Source organism: Rhincodon typus, chromosome 13, assembly GCF_021869965.1.
Source record: "Rhincodon typus isolate 14 chromosome 13, sRhiTyp1.1, whole genome shotgun sequence".
In the NCBI taxonomy this organism is placed as follows: Eukaryota; Metazoa; Chordata; class Chondrichthyes; order Orectolobiformes; family Rhincodontidae; genus Rhincodon; species Rhincodon typus.
The window spans coordinates 42515090-42536304 of NC_063344.1; the positions used below are offsets into that span (position 1 = coordinate 42515090).

A 21215-nucleotide genomic window follows, 5' to 3' on the forward strand; every position below is an offset into this window, starting at 1 on the left:
CCTTTTTAATAACAAATAATATTCAATAAAGTCATTGCCTTAAAGGCACATTTAAATGATTAGTGTTTAATTATGATGTGTGAAGCTGACAATAACCTTTAAACCTGCTGTCAAATTATTCTTGACTCCAGGACAGAGATATGTATGGTCCATGAGATCTCTGAGCTAGTGCAAACCACATTCCTTTCAAAAGCCAGCCTGACTGCATGAAAGTTGTGGGGTGTCTGCAATACCTACCTCTGCTGGTAATTTGGGACAGCTGGATGTGTGCACATGACCTGCATCTTTTTCCCACAACATTGAAAATTACTGGTGATGTAATTAGACACCGGAATCCTGGAATTGAGTACATCTCCCTTTCTCAGAGCCCACCTGAAGGGATTGACCCTGTGTTGGGACAGGAACATATAGCCCAAAGTATTTTTCAGGGATGCTGAGTTTCTTTCTAGTGCTGGAGGAAGGGAAAGGTAAATTTCTATGGGCTAAGGTGAATTAGAATGACTGAATTATTCATGTTCTTACCTTTGGTGAACTGCATAGTGTAATACTGAAGAGGTGCTGCATTATTGGAGGGACCACTTATTTAATTGTTTAGGAATCAACTTCTCAATTGATTATTCTCAGGATTCGGGTAACCATTAAAGATCCCTTCAAAGAAATGAAAGTGTTCTAGTCAACATTATTCCATTGATAAAAATCACCAAAAAATGTCCCCAAATGAAGTGGTTACTGTATTTGACAATGACTGGTGGAGGGGTTTATCATGTTGAATGGCTGCCATACATTCCTACAGGATGGCTCAGAACTTGCAGCTTTCTTGAATCTGTTGCAAGTTCGGGATTTAGTGGATTTAGCATCAAAATTCCTGAAATTGTGGTCTATTGTTCATTATTCTGCTACAGAATGCATTGTGCAAGGGTAAGCAGTCAGCTCCAACCAAAAGAAATAAGCTGAGTGTAAAGGAAATTTGATAGAGGATAGGAAGGAATTGATCCAGATATTACACGAGACTTGTAAACCTCTTCCGCTCCCACAAATTGTGTGTATGTGAGATCTGAGAGGCTTTATAATGATCAAATTGCAGAATAGTAATAAAATGGAAGTTTTTAAATCTGCAATTGTAATAGTCCATTAAGCATTATATTCATTAATATATAATACTATGATGGTACGATGTTCATTGCTGATAGAGAATATATGTAATATGCATGTTTCATAATGTTTTGAAGGGTGGTATTGCCTTTTACAGAACGGAGGTTACAATAATACAATCATAATTATGCCAATGTATTTTGTGCTTAGAGAGGTGAATTCCAAAAGAAAAAAAAGTTCTCATTGTTTGTTCTGTCAACAAAGTCTCCTGAAATTTCTCAGTTAGACTGTACACACTTTCTCTTTACCATATAAAACCATGTGAAAAGAAAGATGAGGGGAGATTTTCTGCTCTGATGTGGCCAGCAGCTCATTTGTGCACAGGCCTTTGGGAATATGGAAGGTTTGATGCAGAGTGAATATGTGTCAGGAGTGCAGATTCAATGAGAGGTCAGAGCTGGGCTGTCAGATACTTGCTACTGGGTGCAGTTGCTCATTAATATTCTGAAAAGGATATAGGTTTGAACACACACTGCATTTTTGTAATGGCTACACACACAGTGTGCTGTCCTTGTTGTGTGACTTTTGAGGACAGATGAACTTCCAAACCCCAGCCTTTTTAACATACTTTCTTTTTGGCGTTTTGCAAATAGGCACAATTTTGCTTGCTTTTTTCTCCACTTTCCCAGCATTTAAGGGAATCGGTCTCTGAATAGGAAAATCGATGTTGAATGGGATGGCTATTGCTATGGTCATTTCTTGGAAAACTGAGTGATAAAGAGAAATGCACAGAAAAATTAGAAGAAAGTCTGCTTGTATCTGATGTCATTTGCAGAGATACACCTGGCAAAATTTAGTGATACCCATTGGAGCCGGCAGAGGCAGTCCAGAAAAACCATGCAAGAGATTACCATCTGATTCTAAGTGGTGTGAAAACTGCCCATATTTAGTGACTGGCAGGAAGGGACTGGTGCATAATACCTGCTCACTACTGTGTGCGAAGGCAACCATGTTAATCAATGACCCATTTCAAACCCGATCATAGTGACTGCATCTTTCTTATTCTTAAGCTCTACACCATATGGCCTTGCTGGGTAAGCCCTCGAAGATGTCCTCTGTCAGTACAGCTGTGACTTTCTCCTTAATCATTAATGCAACTCCCTCACACCTTTTACCTCCCTCTGTATCACGCCTGAAACATCTAAACTCTGGAATAGTGAACTGCTAGTCCTGCCCTTCTCTCAACCAAGTTTCTCTCATGGCTACCACATCATGGTTCCACATACTAATCCAGGCTCTAAGGTTATCAGCTTTACCTGTTATACTCCTCACATTAAAGCAAATACACTTCAGACCACTACTTCAGTGTTCATTAACCTGGCCCTGCCTGTTCTTCCTATTAGACTTACTTGCCTTAATGTTGACCTTTTCCTCAATCACTCCATATACTGACCTACTGCTCTGTTTCCCACACTGCACCACACCAGTTTAAAACCTCCCTTGTGGCATTAGTAAACCTCTTACAAGGATATTGGTACCCCTCCAGTTTAGGTGCAACTTTTAATGTGGACGTTGCTCACAAGGCCGTCATTTATTACCCATTCCTAGTTACCCAGAGGACAGTTAGGATTCCACTACGTTGCTGTGGGTCTGAAATCATAGACAGACCAGACTAGGTGAGGACAGCAGGTTTCCTTCCTTTAAAGAGCATTAGTGAACCAGTTGGGCTTTTTTTAAAATACAAAAATCAACAGTGGTTGCCATTAGGCTAATTTTATTATTCCAGATTTTTACTGAATTCAGATTTCACTGTTTACCATGGCGGGATTTGAACACACATCTCCAGAAGATGAACCTAGGGTTCTAGCCTAGCCCAGTGACATTACCACTTTGCCATTTTCTCCTCACAATAAGGGGATATGATGCCCTTGAAAGACACGACTATGGCAAGACTTTGTATTGTAAATTGTGAGGTGAAGACTGTATCTTCCTGAATTTAAAATTGCATGAGATACAGTGAAAGATTTATGTTTATGATGGCAATAAGAGAGTGTTCACTGAAATGTATTTGTGGGATATTTTATCCCCAGTATTTGTAATGACTAGGTAGACTTTCCATATGAAATTCCATTAAAACATATTGATGTTTGGTGTGTCTTTTTACATATCCGACATGTAATGTTAACAGAGCTGAGGCTGTTCTTCATCTACATTAAGAATGTATTGTCTTCCAGGGAGGGTCATTTTGAAGAAAAGCAGGGCAGCCACTTCATACAGCTCCAAATTATATTTTTCTAGCCAACAATCCAGAAAATCCAGTGTTGTATGCTCTATCGCTTGTGCAAATAACTTTTTTGCTGCCTACCTGTTGACATTCAGTTCACTCAATTAACACTTAACATCATCTCTTCCCTACCTTAACTTTGAAAAGTCTGCTAAATTTAGAATTGCTGCTGAATTTTCTGTAACTCCCATCAGGCTTTTTCTGCTGTCTTTCCAAACCCAATGCACAGGCCAGGCCCTTAACTTAAGTGAGCAGATCATGGAAATTTAGGTTGATGCAGTCAATTCACTGCACTGCTACCTTACTTGACTTAATACCTCTGGTTTAAAAAAATGCTGAAAATAGCAAAATTTCCCTTCACGTATCAACAACTTCACAACATTGGATTGTTTCTCTATCTCCCGCAACCTAAAAACCTCTTTTCTAATTTTGTTTTTAGGATTGTTTATGCTTGCTTTGTTCTAATCACCATGATACTAAGAGTTTTGAACCATGAATGGGAAACCGTTATAATGGCCTATGCTCTGATAAGTGCCTGGTGTAATGTCCTTTACTTTGCACGTGGATTCAAGTTGCTTGGTCCCCTCTGTATCATGATACAAAAGGTTGGTAGCTTATTTTCTTAATATGTCATTCAACCAAAAAATCATCTTGAAGATTCTAATTATAAGCATGGTGTCCCTTTTTAAGGGTCCTGTGTTTCTTTTTGTTTGAAGATTGCATGAATATTCGTGTGGTTGATCATCTGTCACTCCAGAAGGAAATACTGACTTACTCATTTACAAGTTAGTTTTTTGGCTTTGACATTTGTTATGTGCCCAATTTTCTTAACTTTTTTTCAGCAATGTAGTGATTTCATAATCTGTTTTTACAAATTCACACTGTACACCAATCTTATTCGGGGTGACGGGGTTTGGGGGCTGGGGAAGCTTAGTGTAAGGCCAAAAACTAATGTTTTTATCTAAACATTTTTATACCACGACATTCCTACTTTCATCTTTGTTCCTCTTCCTCCTTAAAATAATGGTGCATGAAGGAAACATGTATTCTAAAACAAAAGCTGGGGTTCCGTTAGGCACTAGTCTCAACAAAGACTCACCTGATGGAATGAAAAATTCTCTCTGTTGGGCCTAAGGTCCCCACATGAAATGAATTTGACTGATTTCATCTTGTTTTTGGACCCAAACTCAAGTTGTGGAGTCTGTAGTTAACAATCCTGCAGAACATGAGGGACAGGCCAGTAGGTTTAACAATGCATGATATTTTAAATGCAAAAGGCAAATAGTTGATATAAGTAAAATGGAGTCAAAATCTATGGTAAGATCAGTCTTTCCTTAAACAAAAAAAATGGAGTTGATTTTCTCAGAGCTTCTTTGCAGTATAATTGATTTCACTTTTGTGCTACTTACTGTAATCATCTCAGTGTTATCATAATCCAATTGTCTGTTGTGTAGCTAATAAATTATTTTCTCTTTTCTCTTTGTTAGATGATTTTTGGTGATCTCATGAGGTTTTGTTACGTTCTGATAATTGTCATTATAGGATTTGGTGCAGGTAGGTAAAGTATGCAGTGTTACAAATAGCACACTGCAAATTGTAATTCAAAGAAAATGCTGGGAATATACAGCAGGCTCATCAATGTTTATAACATGAAATGTTACAGTAACATTTTGGAAGCCAATCCTTCATTAAAATAGAAAAGTAGAAATCATGCCTATCAAAATAAATCCAGAGTGGAGGGAGAGAAATCTTGGATTGAATAGATTTTATTGTAATGCTGAAAACTAATATAGGCAGAATGATCATTTTAGTGACAGAAGGAAAAGACAGAGAACAAAAAGTGAGAAAATAATTAATTTGTTGGGTATCTGATGGGTAAAAAACATGAACTGAAACTGTGTCCATTTTATTTCCCCTCCAATCTGGAACCTATTCCCTGTAAGTCATTTTTACAATTCATGTCTCGATGTTTGACCCCTCCCAGATTGCCAGGATTAGCTATTCAATTCATTTCTTCTTTTTTTTGTCTAAATAAGTGCTTGGGTATTTGTGGGAGGAAAACTTACTGCCCACAGTACAGTGCAGAAGCAGGCATGAACTGCTGCTTGCACAGGGAGACTGTGGAAGAGATTACACCTAGTAACCTAGGACTTGTAACAACAGAAAACAAGAGACCCTCTAGCCCTGATCCCATCCCATCACATGCCCTCCACTCAGCCACTGCCCTGCCCCCCCACAACCATTGAAACCCCTATGCCAACCTAAGGGTTGTGTGACCTTGGAACTCAGAAGGCTTTTCAGACAGGGTCATTGACTGTTTTAAGACAGAGATGGAAAAGACTTTTGCTAGGTAGGGAAGTCAAGTGTTATTGGAGGTAGATGGGATGGCTGAATTCAAAACACCATCAGATCAGCCATAACATTATTGAATAGGCTTGAGGGCTTGAATCATCTGTGCTGTATGTTCACACGGCAACAAAAATTAGTTTTTAAGGCAGGCACACTGTAAAATGGTAGTATGGCTTCCATGAACCTTCAACTCGCTTCCATTTACCTCCCAGAGAAAATGGTGTGTGCCAGGTTTGAGGAAGGTGACCTCTGGTAATAGGTTTTTGGTATCATTTTGGATCAGTTGAAGACCTTTTATGCACACATATAAATTCAAACCCAAGTTTGAAGTAGATCGGACAAAACAGTGTGGAACAGAAAATAGTGAGGTACACTATGTAGCAACTGGAAATAGTTTAATCTAGGTAAGTATGGTTCCAAGACAAGAATAATGGTAGTAGAGACGGTAGTAATTGGATGCCCGGCACAATTTGCCTCCCATATCCAGTGGGTGGTGAAACCACCTGAATGAAGTTGCCTGAAGTCTCCTTCAACTGTTGTCTTTCTCTTAGTTTCCTTGCACAGAAGGATGAGGATGAGATTTTCTGGCAACCATCAAAGTGTCTTTCAGTCAGAAACGTTCTAATCATTGGGTCAAGTCAGTACCTGCTATAAAAGTACACATGACGAAAACCCTTCCCTTAACCTGGCAAGTCCAGATGCAAAGCTTCCCAATGGGCATGTCACAACACTCAGTGACAGATTCATAGATTTTCTGCTCTGCTGTGTATTTCTAGCATTTTCTGTTTTTACTTCATTAATTTTGGTGCTGTTATAATATCTTAATGATTTGTTTATCTTTAAACACCATAGGTTTCGATGTTCACTTTCAAGCCTTGGATCCAAATACTTATTTGTACTTCAGGGATTTTACCATCACTATTTTCACATTGTTTCAGCTGATGATGGGTCTCACTGAACTTCCAGGTCCACCTGACATCAAAATCCCTGACATTATCATTGTCCTTTATATGGTGTACATGTGTTTTGGCTTTGTTCTTCTCCTGAATCTTTTCATTGCTTTAATGGGTGATACTCATTATCGAGTCGTCAGTGAACGAAAGTCACTGTGGAAAGCTCAGGTAGTGAATACTTTAATCATCTTTATAAATGATTTTATTTTTCTATTAGTTTTTATCAATGTTTGTAATAATATTTGTTGGGAATACGTTCAACTACATTTAGGATTACTGTCAGAAAATTCTTCTCAAAACGAATGATCAATGTATGGAATAGACTTCAAGCAAGGAGGAAACAATCTGTTTCCTTTTAAGAAAGAATTGAATGCTGCAATTGGTAAAGTAAAAGCTGGATCTGCTGAATGTATGCTCACCATAAATATTATATGAGCTTATCAATCCAATTACCTAAAAAATTGACAATACCTTTAAAATAAGTGTTACTAGTTTCATGTAAATTACCATCAGGATTTCGTCAAACCTCCCTATTAAGACAGAAATACAACCACACACATGTGAAATGAATACATTGACTCTCCAGGCAAGATTTTTTCAGATGGTGGGATATTATCTCTACCCCCTGCCGCGCCTCCTAAGAACCAATTGAAGTACATCAACCTCAAAGAGATTAAATTTACATAACTGGATATGGTGGACACAGTCTTGTTAGATGTGTGAATCAAAGGTTACTGGGGCAAATGAGAATGTGGAATTGAAAAACAAATAGATCAGCCACTATCTTAATGAATAGTAGAACAAGTTCAAGGGGATGAATGGCCTACTTTTTTTACAGTCATTCAAGGGATGAGGACATTACTGGATAGGCAGCATTTATTGCCCATCCCTTATTGCCCAGAGAGCAGTTAAAAGTCAACTGCATTGTTGTGGGTCTGGGGTTACATGTCAGCCAGACCAGGTAAGGATGGCAGTTTCCTTCCCTAAAGGACATCACTGAACTAGTTGGGTTTTTCCCTGACAATCAGCATTGGTTTCATGGTCATCATGAGACTCTTAATTCCAGATTTTTATGAACTCATTCTGCTGTGGTGAGATTTGAATCCAGGTTCCCAGAACATTACTTGGGTCTTTGGATTAACAGCCCAGCAATAATACCACTGGGCCATCACCTCCCCTCATCTGCTCCTATACCATACCATCATTTGGATGAAAACCCTGTTGGCCAAACAGACTGGTTGGCAGTTATTTTGTTCCATCAACCCCTGTGGCAGCAATAGCCAGGACACCATCTAGGACTAAGCAACCTACTCGATTGATACCTTATCCCCACCTTCAACATTCATTCCCTTCACCACCGATACACAATGGCAGCAATGTATACCATCTACATTGCATTAACTTGCCAAAACATCTTGGACAGCACCTTCCAACCTTTCAACCCCAACTGCCTAGAAAGACAAGGGCAGCAGATGCATGGGCACAGCACCACATACTAATTACCCTCAAAGTGATACAGCATCCTGAGTTGGAATTTTATTACCATTCCTACTTTTTCACTAGGTCAAAATATTTGAATTTGCTTACTAACAGCACTATGGATAACCCTATATCCTAGGATTGCAGTGGTTACAGAAGGTAGCTCACCACCACTTTCTCAGGGGTACTTAGGAATGGGTAATAAATGTTGGACTAGAGAGCGATATGTACATCCCACGAATGAATTTAATTAATGAATGTGAGGGTTGGCAGGGCACCCTAGGCATTGGCTCCCAAGTAATATTTTAGGCAATTCAGAGGCAGGTTGGGAGGACAGTGGGAAGGCCACCCAGGAAAGATTATGGATCCCTGTCTGCAAATCGACTGGAGGGGTAAATTTGGCTCTGTCTTCAATGACATTTTCTAATACTTCAAGTGAAATAATGGCTGGACCCAATGCATTAATATGTTACTTCTTTAAAGTTTCCTAGCTATAGTACAAATAATGTGATTCTGTTAATATTGATATTGTCACTTCAGTTCCAAATTCCTGCAACAGCTCTGCACAAATATATATACATTAGGTTCATTGTTGCCTGACTGCTGAAAGGTGTGGAGCAAAAGCCAAGCCATTCATGAAAAAATTTGAAACAACTGCCTGCAGCATCTCTCTGGCATATTGTTCCCTCAAATCAGACATTCAGGGCACTAGTTACCACAGCAGTTATTACTCCACTTGTGCCCCATTTATGCACCATTTGTGCTGCCTGCTACATGCAATGATTTGTGTGTGGATCCACGCTATTAATGTCTGGTTCAATGTCTATTAAATGGGTAGGAGCATTCTGAATGCAGAGATGCAAAAAATTACTAAACAACTTGTTGAAGGTCAGGAAGAATGAGCAGCAAGGTTTTCTGTGATGCTGCTCTGGACATACTGGAGCAAGTAGTAGAGAGGGTTAAGACATCCTTTTTCCTCCATTAAATAGGAAACTCTTCAGATTTCTACTGAGGAGCTAGATAGAGATTGTAGAAGCTTTGCCCAAGAAAAAGCCTGCAATGCAGCAAAAAATGTGTTAAATTGAATTGCTAAGGTAGAATCTGATAAAATATTAACTGATCTGCCCAGCGTCACTCCCTGCCTTACTAAACAACAAAACTTGAGACACTGCACTCTCCTGTCCCTAACCCCACACCCAATTTTACTCTATCTTGCATTCACTGCACCATACCTCACTGAGCATCATTTTCCTTATGCTGGATCTTTACACCCTAGTGGAGGAGAGTACAGTTGGTACTCGAATTTGCATTGCCAGCCATTGTGCCTGTCTCATCCCTGAGTCACTTCCCTGGAGGCAGTGTGGCGGGGCAGCAGGTAGCCAATTTAGCCTGTTAATGGTTGTTCTGGAATCTTCCAGGAAGCCTACAGGTCCTCGAAATTGGAGGCAGCTTATCTGAAAGCAGTTCAGTCTGCAGTAGGGTTCTGGTGACTGAACTTCCACAGAAATCTTTAAATTTAAGGTTAAAAAGTTGAAAAGAAGGTGCTTCCTTCTTGGGCCGCCATCTCTCACAGTTGAACAGTACCCTATTGCTTCTGAGCTGGATGGTCTCCTATTACTTCTCTAGCTTCATGAATCCACCTGCCATCCATATTAGAGGGCAAGCTTACCCTTTGGCCATTAATATGACAATTTGGAGAAACTCACAGCGGAATGGCTCTTTTCCATAAAGTATGGTCATCTGACTCCCCCATTTAACCATGATAACAGGTTTTAAACCCAGTGGAGAGAATTAATACTCTTACTATTATTGCTACCTACACTTACCCATTACTGCACACATGTATACAAGCACACACAGAAATGGCCAGCAATTCCACTGTGGCAGCTGTATCCTCCAAACACCTCACAAGTACCTCCCTAGCTCCCTCTCCCTTCCAGATGGAGTTCATGCACAATTCAAGGCAACAAGTTGTCTCCAACATGGGAATAGCCAATTTGCACACCACTTTCCTACTGGAAGAGTGCAATCTGGTCATGGAAGCAGCAGACCAGAGTTCATGGCCACTGGTGACACTGGAGGAGATACCATGTGTGATTTATTTATACCTAATCATTTTCATCAACTTCTCCATCACAAATGCATGCTGCTTGAAAAACTACGGATGATTTCGGCACACCTTCTTTCTCTTACCTTCTCTCACACCACAAGAAATCCTAGACCCTTCCTTTCATTTTAAATGCTGAGATTGTCACCATCCCTCAGCCAACAGAACACGGTGTTCCTATAAAAATGCTCAATCACTTTATCAGTCTCACTCAGATATTGACACCCTACAGATTTTAATGGCTCTGTTTGAGAAGAAATCTTAAGATTAAGAATTTCTGTGCATTAATGCAGAGAGTTTGAGCACTGATACCACTTGTCAAACAACAGTCCTAAACATTTCACTTGGCTTCTGGGTCTGTTTGTCCACTATTAGATGAGATGGATGGCCTGATAGCTATTATCACTTCCTCTAGACCTTTAATGACAATTGATAGCTGGTACCCAAAAAAACACCCAATATGGTGTTTCCTTTGTCTCCAATTGCCAACAGAGCAACAGTTCATATATTTCCCAAGATAAACAGGCTGGTCCTGCGTCACCTACATAATGAGAGACTCCAATTCCAGCTGAATGTACCACATGTTCTGTTAATGTCTTGTACGGAGAAAAACCTCCAGGTTTTCCAGATTCATGAAAGCGATAGACAGAAATCTTGCTGCCTGGTTGCAGATTGTTCTTAGATACTGATCACAGAGTTTTCATGAAGATATGTTGATCATTTGAACCTACTTTTTGGGTGAGGCCAGGATCTCACAGCTCTAGTAACCAGGAATAAACTTCTCTACTGCTCCTGTCCTCATCCACCAGGAATTGACCATTTCATTGCATTTAATACTTCTGACCATACCTCCTGCACGTTGCCTTTTGGATTACACAAGAATTGAAACACAAAAGAGTATTTTGATTTGTTGATGCTTGTTTCAAGGCAGGCTCAATGTTGTGAGTGATTGGATTATTAAAATTATTTGGATTCTCTTTCTCCTTTATAGTTTAAATTTAAACTAATGCAATTACTGATAAGATTAATATTTTTCAGATTGCTGCAACAACTCTTCTACTTGAGCGGAGACTACCAGCTTGGCTCTGGCCAAGAGCAGGAATACCAGGAGATCTGTTGGGTCTAAACGTAGATAAGTGGTATTTAAGGTAAAAATGTACAGCTGTGAAAAGAAATGTTTTCCAGATATTTGCTGCTTGTGAAGAACTATTCATTAAACTTACTTAAAATTTGAAATAAATATGTCAGCCATCGCATGTAAGGATATGCTTTTGGAAGCTCTCATTTTGTTTTGTTATCATTTCTCTGTCCAATGTTTAACAAGTTGACATATTAAACCAGTACCGATTAATCATGAATGTGCCTCTTTAATATAGTACTTTTCCTACCGTTAAACAACAATAAAATGCAGTCGTGTCAGTAGGTGTAACTTATTTGATATCTTGAGGCATTTAAACAAAGAGTTTCTTTTTAACAAAATAATGCAGGTCTTTGTTATATTTTTGCAAAGGTATTTCAAAATTTATAACGTGTCATTTTGACCCAAACTATTTTATAATACTAAGAAAAACCAAATTATTATAGGAAGTTAAATAACATGGCATTTTATCATTTATTCAACTACATTACTTTAAAGTTTATTTTTATTGCTGTTGCCTGGATAAGGGAACTTCTAGGTAATGAGGCAATACCCAGAAACAAATCATAGTTTACAGGTCTGAGTGAAAACCTATCACAGTGCAGATGTGGAGGGCAGCTCAGTTATGTTTGTTAAAGGCAGTAGTGGTTTGTGACTGATGGCAATTGAACTTTTCTTGTTATCTTCTAGTAGGGTCTGGCAGGGATACCTGAGGCCAAATAGAACAAACGAACAGGGAATGGTTATGTTGTAATTAAGGGATAATTGGGTGAGAATGGGGTGTGTAAATATGGAGAACAAATCATCAGTACGTTAGAGCTTTATGATATGTAAGTTGGAATGAAACTCTGACGAGAAAAATATATATTCATGGATTCTAACTGACCTTTAAACTCCAGTGTCTGTCAATTGTGGCTGTAGATACTCAGTTATTTGCAATTAAATTTAGCTCCAAATACCTGAAATGCTCTCATTTAACTTACCCAGTCTCATCTTTCAATTTCCAATTATTTTTTGAGCTCATGATTTGATGTTTCCATTCATTCCTTCCACATTTTCATATATTTCTATTCATTCCTTCCACATTCCAAAATCTTTTTTAAAGATGTCATTGAGTTAAGTAATTACTGAAAAGATTAATACTGTTTCAGATTGCTTGCTTACTTTACACGCGGAATTTGTTGTAGAATTTTAATTTACTCGGTACTATTCTGAAAAGCATTAATCTATGACAAGCTTTCTAATCATCATGATAACTAGTTATAGAGTCATAGAGTCATCAAGATGTACAGCACGTAAACAAACCCTTCAGTCCAACTCATCCATGCTGACCAAATATCCTAAATTAATGCAGTCGCACTTGCCAGCATTTGGCCCATATCCTTCCAAACCCTTCCTATTCATATACCCATCCAGATGCCTTTTAAATGTTGTAACTGTACCAGTCTCCACCACTTCCTCTGGCAGCTCATTCCATACATGTACCCCATCTGCTTGAAGAAGTTGCCCCTTAGGTCCCTTTTAAATATTGGCCCTTTCACCTTAAACCCATGCCCTCTAGTTTTGGACTCCCCTACCCTGAGGAAAAGACCTTATCTATTCACACTATCCATGCCCCTCATGATTTTATAAACCTCAATAATGTCACCCATTCAGCCTCTGACACCCCAGAGAAAACAGTTCTGGCCTATTCAGCCTCTCGCTATAGTTCAAACCCTCCAAAACTGGCAATATCCTTGTAAATCTTTTCTAAACATCCTTCCTACAACAAGGAGACCAGAATTGAATGCAGTATTCCAAAAGTGGCTTAACCAAAGTCCTAGACAGCTGCAACATGATAGTCCAACTCTGAAACTCAATGCAGTGATCAATAAAGGCAAGCACACCAAACTCCTTTTTCACTGCCCTGTCTACCTGCGTTAGTTCTCAAGGCTAGCATTGTAGTGCTTCAGTCTTGCCTTTAATTTTCAGACATTTCACTGTATAACCAAAAAAAAACTCTAGTGTTGGAATCAGAGTTTAATCATAAACTGTATGAGGAAATTTGTTTTACTCTCATCTGCATGGCTTTTGATATCTTAGTCCAATTTAAAATGATCTGGATTAATTATATCTTTTGAATTTCTAACCAAGGGACAGTAGGACGGAAAATCAGACAGGATGCGCATACGTAACTAATCCAGGTCTCCACCTCTCCCAAAATATCAAAGTTATATCAAAATATCAAAATACCAAGGTGCCTATTTGAAAGCAGACGTATTGTGTGAGATTACAATCAGTCACAACACAATAGTCTGGCAAAGTGTTCTAACCACAATCAGTCTGGTTGGAATAAAGTCCATAACATTTGTGTTTCTTTTAGAGAACCAGAGTAAGTGCAGCCCAGAACTCCAGTGGAGCAAGCAGTGTGAAATTTAGAAGATTGCTCAAGAAACCTCAGGCACACACTCAAAGGGGAACCATTAAAAAAACACTGCTGGGCCTCTTCCTGTTGACTTTTTAACTCTTTCCTGGACAAAGAGAAATACAGTAGCTTCAAATTTCAGCCCAGTTTGTAGTCTGTTCTCTTCAGCACCCTGAATGTTTGAATAGTTGTAATTGCTACGGGGTGAAAATATGTCCCAACTCCTTAAACCTGCTTCACCTGAAAGCTACAATTAGTTTTGATCCTCCATCTGCAATGACAAGCAAGTTTGATTACTAAGATATAACATGTTTATGCTGCAACAAATTGAGAGGAAATGAAGGTTAGAACAATGATCTTGAGTTAAAATACTTCAGATCTGTACTTTGGTGGAGGAGGCGTGTTTCTAGCTCAGAGTTTATATCAGTCGTGGTAACCATGTCAGTGGTAACACACTGCTTCTGAGTCAGAAAGTTGTGTGTTCAAGTCCCACTTCAGAGGCTTGAACACAATAATTCAGGCTCATACCCCAGTGCATTATTGAAGGAATGCTGCACTGACTGTTTCCCAGATGATCTAATAGATGCACAATCTGCACTCTTGTTGGATGTAAAGTATCTCATGGTGCTATTTCACAAAGGAACAGAAGACTTATCCACAGTGCATTGGCCGAAATGAATCCTTTAATCAACATCACTAAAAGCAGATTATTTATTAACCATTGCATTGCTGTTTTGGGGAGCTTGCTATGTGTAAATTAGCTGTTGTGTTCCCCACATTTGAGCTGTGATGAAATCCGGTCAACCTTTTTATGATGTCCTGAAGTAATGAAAAAGACATATAAAAGCAAGTCTGCCTTTTATTTAATGTCCCATTCAGAGGCTAAGAGTTAAGAACAGCCTTACAGTTTAGCTAAGTGAATGGTAGTGTTTTGCAGGGGTTTTTTTGGGTCAGTTCTGTTCACCATGTATATAAGGGATCTATGGGCTCTGAGTGAGTAAGACTGACATTTGCAGACAACACCAAAATGGTATCATGCCTTTTAGAAAATCAAAGGATATTGCAAAGGTATTTAAATAAAATGGAAGTAATGTGTATAAAAAGTGAAAGATGGAATCCAATATCAGTAAATGTGAAATGATGCATTTTGATAAACCTGACAGCGGTAATGACACTCTGAATGGAAGTAGATGCAGTAGTGTGGAAGAGGAGAGGGACTTGCAAGTGAAGGCTTACAGAATGTTAACATCATTACAAAAAAGCTGCTAGACTTTTGTTTTATTGCAAGGTTTACAATTTTAAAGTATGGAATATAATAATGAGCTCTATGAAAGCTTAATAAATCCTTAGTTAAAGTATTGTGTCCTATTTTGGACTATGAGAAGGATTCCTTAGAGGGTAAAATACAGATTCATTATAAAACTGTCCAAAATGAGTAAATATAAGCATAAAACACCTTCCATTAGAAAAGTGCAGTTGCAGATGTAATGGAAGTGTTTATAATTATAAATTTATGTGATCCAGTATTTGGCATAAGACTGTTCTTAGCAATTGAAGGGTCATAGACGCAAGGTTAAGGACTGAAGCTTGACTCCCAAGTTAGGAGCACAAAGTAGGACAAGTTTCTGACTCTACAAACCCAACACAGGAGAAGGTGCTCTGGATTTTCATTATTTGAGGTGGCAGTGGTGGGTTTGCTGGTAGGTACAGGGGGGTGTTGATGGGAGGCGGATGGTGATGGATAGCAAGGTGGTGTCCACCACTGCTAAGGAGAATACCAAGGCGACAGAGGGGCTGTTGGCTGCAGAGGCAGACTGTGGGAAAAGGCATCTTGGCAATTTATCCCGGGGACAAACCCTTTGTCCTTACACCCTGAATGCATCAGAACACATGCTGAGATGATCTACTATAAAGTTTTAATTGTCTATTGAGGAATTTACCAGTTAAAAATACACTCATTGTAAAAATTATTTCACTTCAATTAATGTACTCCCACTACTTAATCCTCAATAAAAACAAACACTTGAATTCATTGCCCCACTTTAAAGCCTTTAAAAGCACTTGGTGATTATCACACAGTGAGCAGAAATGCACTCTACTGTGATAAAGATAGGTTGTGCCATAGTGGTGCAGTAGAAGTCATTTAATGATAGCCCTGAGGCTTAGGTCAACAGACAGGGTGAAACAGCAAACAAATTGTTTTTATACACTGCAAATGGCTCTTTCAAAACATTAAGTGCCAGGACATTGAAATGCCATAACAAGGTGTAGAGCTGGATGAACACAGCAGGCCAAGCAGCATCAGAGGAGCAGGAAGGCTGACGTTTCGGGCCATGACAGCTTGACAGTTCCTTTGATAAACTGACAGTTAGCTTGTTAGATTGGCAGATGCGTTTACAACTTGACAGTTCCAATGGGTTTATTCATGTTGTACACACACTCATGCCTTCCCTTAACAATGGTGGGTTTGGGAGTGACACTTCCACATTCATGTCTTTGGTGCCATTTTGTCTATGTTGGGAATCCTCTTCATTGTGGTAAAAATGTTGGCTTAAATATTTGATTTAGAACAGAGGACGGGTGAAATGGAGTTGTCAAGCTGTGGAATTTAATTTGAGTTGATGTCTAAGGCAGGATTATCTTAAATGTATAAGACTAGGCAAGAAAGGATGTGAGAATGGTGTGGATAAATGTGAGTTAAACCATTTGCTGATGTGAAGGATAACTTATCTCAGTGACAAAAGTCACATGACACCAGGTTATAGTCCAACAAGTTTATTTGAAATCACAAGTTTTTAGAGCATAGCCCCTTCATCATGTGAAGTGAGAGAGAAGCACACAGAACACAGAATTTGTGGGCAGAGAGATTAAGGGCAGAGAGATGAAAAGTTCATACAAATGGTGTGAGTGGAGTGTCGAATAATAAGTCTCTATAGGTGATCAAAAGTGTCAAAAGGTGTGAGTAAAGTGTCAACAGCTGAATAACAAGCAAAGGGATGACCTATAATCCGATTAAATGAGGCAGAGAGATAATTACAAAAAATTTAAAATAAGATGGTGCTGGAGACAAACCTAAAGACTGGAATAACATGATAGGCATAAGAGTCGCATGCCAAAGGTCTAACCAAAGTAATAAGTAATTCAAAACTGTACAAATTATTAATGTGGAGATATCATAATGATGAAGGGGCTACACTCCGAAAGCTTGCGATTTCAAATAAACCTGTCGGCGTCTCGCCTGGTGTCATGTGACTTTTGACTTTGTCCACCCCAGTCCAACATTGGCACCTCCATATCATGGCTATCTCCATGAACCTGTTGGCCTGTTTTTGTGTGCCAACATGCATATAATAGTTTGTGGAATCATATCAATTTTTCTAAATTTAGTGTTGGCAGACAGCAATATTCAGCATTGAACATGATTCACAGACTTGGCTCTTAAATAGTTGTCGATCCTAGAAAATGGTAGTGAAGAAAATGAGGCCAGAGCAACATTGTTGCTACTGCAAATACAAACTTTCAGCATGTTATTACTTTCTGACAAGAGAACAAGCTACAAGGGACGTAGGCATTGCTCGGATGTTGAGAAATAAAGAACTCCTGCTGGTAACAGTATGATGATTGAGAGATGTGACTAGAAAGTGAATGTGATGAAGGAGGCAAGAGATTGAGAAAAGGACAGAGAGACAGTTAGAACAATAGAGAAAGAGGAAATGAATGATAAAGGAGCAGTAAAGGTTAACTGATATAAAGAGAGAGAAAAAAATCAAGTGAACCAGCATCAACAAGAGAGTGAATGAAAGAAAGGTCAGATGAAATGAGAGATGGATAGATGAAAGGAGAGTGAAAAATGAATGTGAGGGAAATGGAGTAAGAAAATATTTTGGGAGATTCTGAGAAACAAGCAGAGAGCGAAAAGGAGGAAGAAGGTAAGAAAGAAAGGGGTAATGAGAACATGTGTTGAGTTATCCTGAAGCAGTTGGAAACTATTCACTTATTAACCATAGTGTTGTTTTTAACATAATGATTTGACAGTATAGTTTTCACTGTTTTTGCTGTAGGCAGGAATCTCTCAAGTTTCCGGAGTGTTATCAACAAGGTGAAAGAGTAATTATTAGTCTGTTACATGAAACCATAAAACAAAAAGTGCTACGGCAGAGAATGAGACCATGCAGCCCATTGTGTCAATGCCAGCTAAATGACTAGCTATCCATTCCAATTCCTCTTTGCAGTCCCACTCTGTAAACCTTACAAGTAACAGTGCTTCCCTGATTCAAGATTTGGCAGTAACACTGTTATTACTTGTGAGCACATGTTTACACAAAGCCTGTAGAATCTCGCTTTTGAAAGCCTCCCACTGACTTTCATTAACTACAACCTGTCCACCTTTGTCAGATCATCTCTCAACTTTGTAAAGTCTACCTTTCTACAACTTAAAACTTTTACTTCTGTTCTAACTTTGTTCCTTTCCACAATAATGTTAAATATGACTTTATTACGATCACTACCCAAAATAGTGATTGACTTCTACTGCATCCACCTGCCCAGCCTCATTGCCCAAGACTAATTCTAGAATTGCTCCCTCACTCACTATGCTTATTACATGCTGGTTTAAAAAATTTCTTCTGAATGTGGCTCAAGAATGTGTGCCCTCTGTGTCCTTCACACGGTTAGTGTGCTGGTTGATATTTGGCTAGGTGATGTTCCTAACTATTATTGCCCTATTGTTTTTGCACTCAGAAATTTACTTTTTTTTATTTGAGCTCAACCCATGTTTCCTGGACTGTCACCCATACGTTGAACTAAGCAGCAAAAAAATCTGAGATTTACAAGGTATTTGTTGTAAATTTATAGTTTATTACAAATATCAGTTTCCACCTTTCTCTTCTGGATTCTTTCCCTGTTCAGAAGCCAAACTCTACTGAGAAAGAACTCCGCTTTATTTTAAATAAAAGAAACAAATGACAAAAACTGCCCCTAAAACAATACCCAGAACAAAAAAAAATGAAAGGGAGAAACTAAGAGAGTACAAAATCTGAATAATGTTGGGAGGAGGAAATGAATCACCTCCGCCCCTGCAGCACTCATCAATTCCAAAAAGCATCAAGGGTTAGCAAGCAAGATAGACTCTGGGGAGTCTTGTACTACCTGCATGATTCCCTTGGACTGTCTGATTAGTACCCATTCCATTGTTTGTACATTTCTAACTTGTGCTGTACACACCTCCCTAACATGTTCTCCATGTAGTCCTCTGCTTCACGAATGTATAACAGTGACTCCAGCTGCCGCTGAAGTTCTGAAACCTGGAGTTCCAGCAGCTAGTGACCCTTCCTATAAATGTGTTCATCTGGGACATATAATGTGTCCATGACTTCACACAAAGCACAGTTTAAACCACATGGCCAAGCGAACCTGCGATCCCGTAACTTTAAAACTTTTTAATAATATGAAAGGTACAACAACCTATTAATACCCACCAATCAGCTTCTTTCCCTGTACCGTGGTAAGAGCCAACTACACTAAGGCTAAAAACTATGGAGAAAGAAAGGAGCACCTCTTCACCCCTCACCAAACTCGCACATTACAGTTTCTGGTATATTTAAAGAAATTGCACATTTCGCTGTAAATTTGAGTTAAAACCATTGGACCATAACCACATGAAAATACTCCCCTTCATGTCTTAAACTGGTAGACTTTACAAATACAACAGGAAAACCTGACAACTCAGGGCCCAATCATTTAGGATTTAGATGAGGAGAAATTCCTTAGAATCTTTAGAATTTTCCATTCTAAGGAGTTTTCAATATGCCGTAATTGAATATATTTAAGCCTATGATACACAGATCTTTGGCCTGTCAAAGAATCAAGGGATATAGGGATAAATCACATAAGTGGGCAGGAAACTGATGTTGAATCTGAAGATCAGCCATAAATATGATAAATGGTGGAGCAAACTTGACATGCTATACAAAGTTTGTAAAATCGTAAGGGACATGGTTAAGGTGAATAGCCAAGGACTTTTCCCCAAGATAGGGGAGTCCAAAACTAGAGTTTAAGGTGAGAGGGGAAAGATTTAAAAGGGACCTAAGGGGCAACATTTTCATGCAGAGGGTAGTGCGTGTATAGAATGAGCTGCCAGAGGAAGTGATGGAGGCTGGTACAAAATAAAACATTTGGAAGGTATCTGGATGGGTACATGAATGGGAAGGGTTTAGAGGGATATGGCCCAAATGCTGGCAAATAGGACTAGATTAATTTGGGATATCTGGTAGGCGTGGACGATTTGGACCAAAGGGTCTGTTTCCAAGCTGTACCGGTCTATGACTCTGACTCTATGACTTATCGGAAGTAACACTGAAGGATTTATTACCCGTTCCTCAAGTATCACACTTGTCTTAAAAAAGTAAGTTTCTCAACTAGGTCTTAAGTAATTAATATTTGTTGTGAATGGAAAAAGCTACTTGAGATATAAGCATTCTAATAAATATGCTTAAGCCTTCTCACATATTCTGAATTGTTGAATTCCAAAAGTGGCATGTGGACAGGATCTGAAAAATTATGGCTACTTTAATAATAATAAAGTTGCATTATGTATTTCTCTTTCATAACCTGTACCTTAATGTGGATTACTCAATTTTATTTTAAAGAGTCGAAGAAAGAAGTGACTACCAAAAGGCAAGGAAGAGGTCTGAAAATGAGGAGAAAGAAAATGTAACCCATCCGAGGAAAAACAGAAGCGCCTACCGTTGGAAACTCATCCATAAAAACATTTCAAAAAGTCTTAAAAAGAATGACGAAGCATGTGATATGACTACTTTGTAAATTTTGATCAGTGTAACACTACAGGTATTGGTTTTCAGGACCACATAATTACTTTTCTGAACATAATGAAACCAGGCAAGACCAATGTCCTGTTAGACAATGGGCAATTCTTCCTCAGGTGTAATCACTCGCATTCAAAAAGATATTTAAAATTTTAGTGAAGCTGAATTTCAACAGATCCATTAAAATTCTAAATGTTTTTGAACGTGATTTAACCAATGCTACAACTTAGACAACTCAAGATGGATGTTCTTAGATATTATATTGTTTGTACATTAAGATTGGATAGCCGCTTTAATAGATACCCAGAATCAATATTCACAAATGTAACTAGAAAATCTATTGTCATTTGCAAAGTATAGTATTGCAAAGTGGAACCTAATATTAAGTGACTGCAGTAGAAATATTTCAAAGAAATAAGACTACAATAATACAAAGAGTCAGATTTTAAATGAGACCATGGGGGCCTTTGTGCATTTATAAATTATAGCAGTTTTGTTGTAACAGTTTTTAGATCACATCTTAAAACTAGGATGATAAAACAGCTTTCAGTATGAAGTTACTATCACACAGTTTCTAAATGATCT

The 21215-nt window shown here is 38.6% G+C and overlaps 1 protein-coding gene across 1 annotated transcript in view; it reads left to right on the top strand.

Annotated features, from left to right (window-relative positions):
• LOC109923958 (transient receptor potential cation channel subfamily V member 5-like) overlaps window positions 1-20736 on the top strand; it is a 123928-nt gene extending 103192 nt beyond the window's left edge. The window contains exons 11-15 of the mRNA XM_048604609.1: window positions 3816-3981; window positions 4864-4930; window positions 6578-6846; window positions 11303-11412; window positions 20454-20736. Of these exons, the coding sequence (XP_048460566.1) occupies window positions 3816-3981; window positions 4864-4930; window positions 6578-6846; window positions 11303-11412; window positions 20454-20628 (787 nt within the window). The 3' untranslated portion in view covers window positions 20629-20736. The remainder of the gene's footprint in view (window positions 1-3815; window positions 3982-4863; window positions 4931-6577; window positions 6847-11302; window positions 11413-20453) is intronic.
• The last annotated feature ends 479 nt before the right edge of the window (window positions 20737-21215 follow it).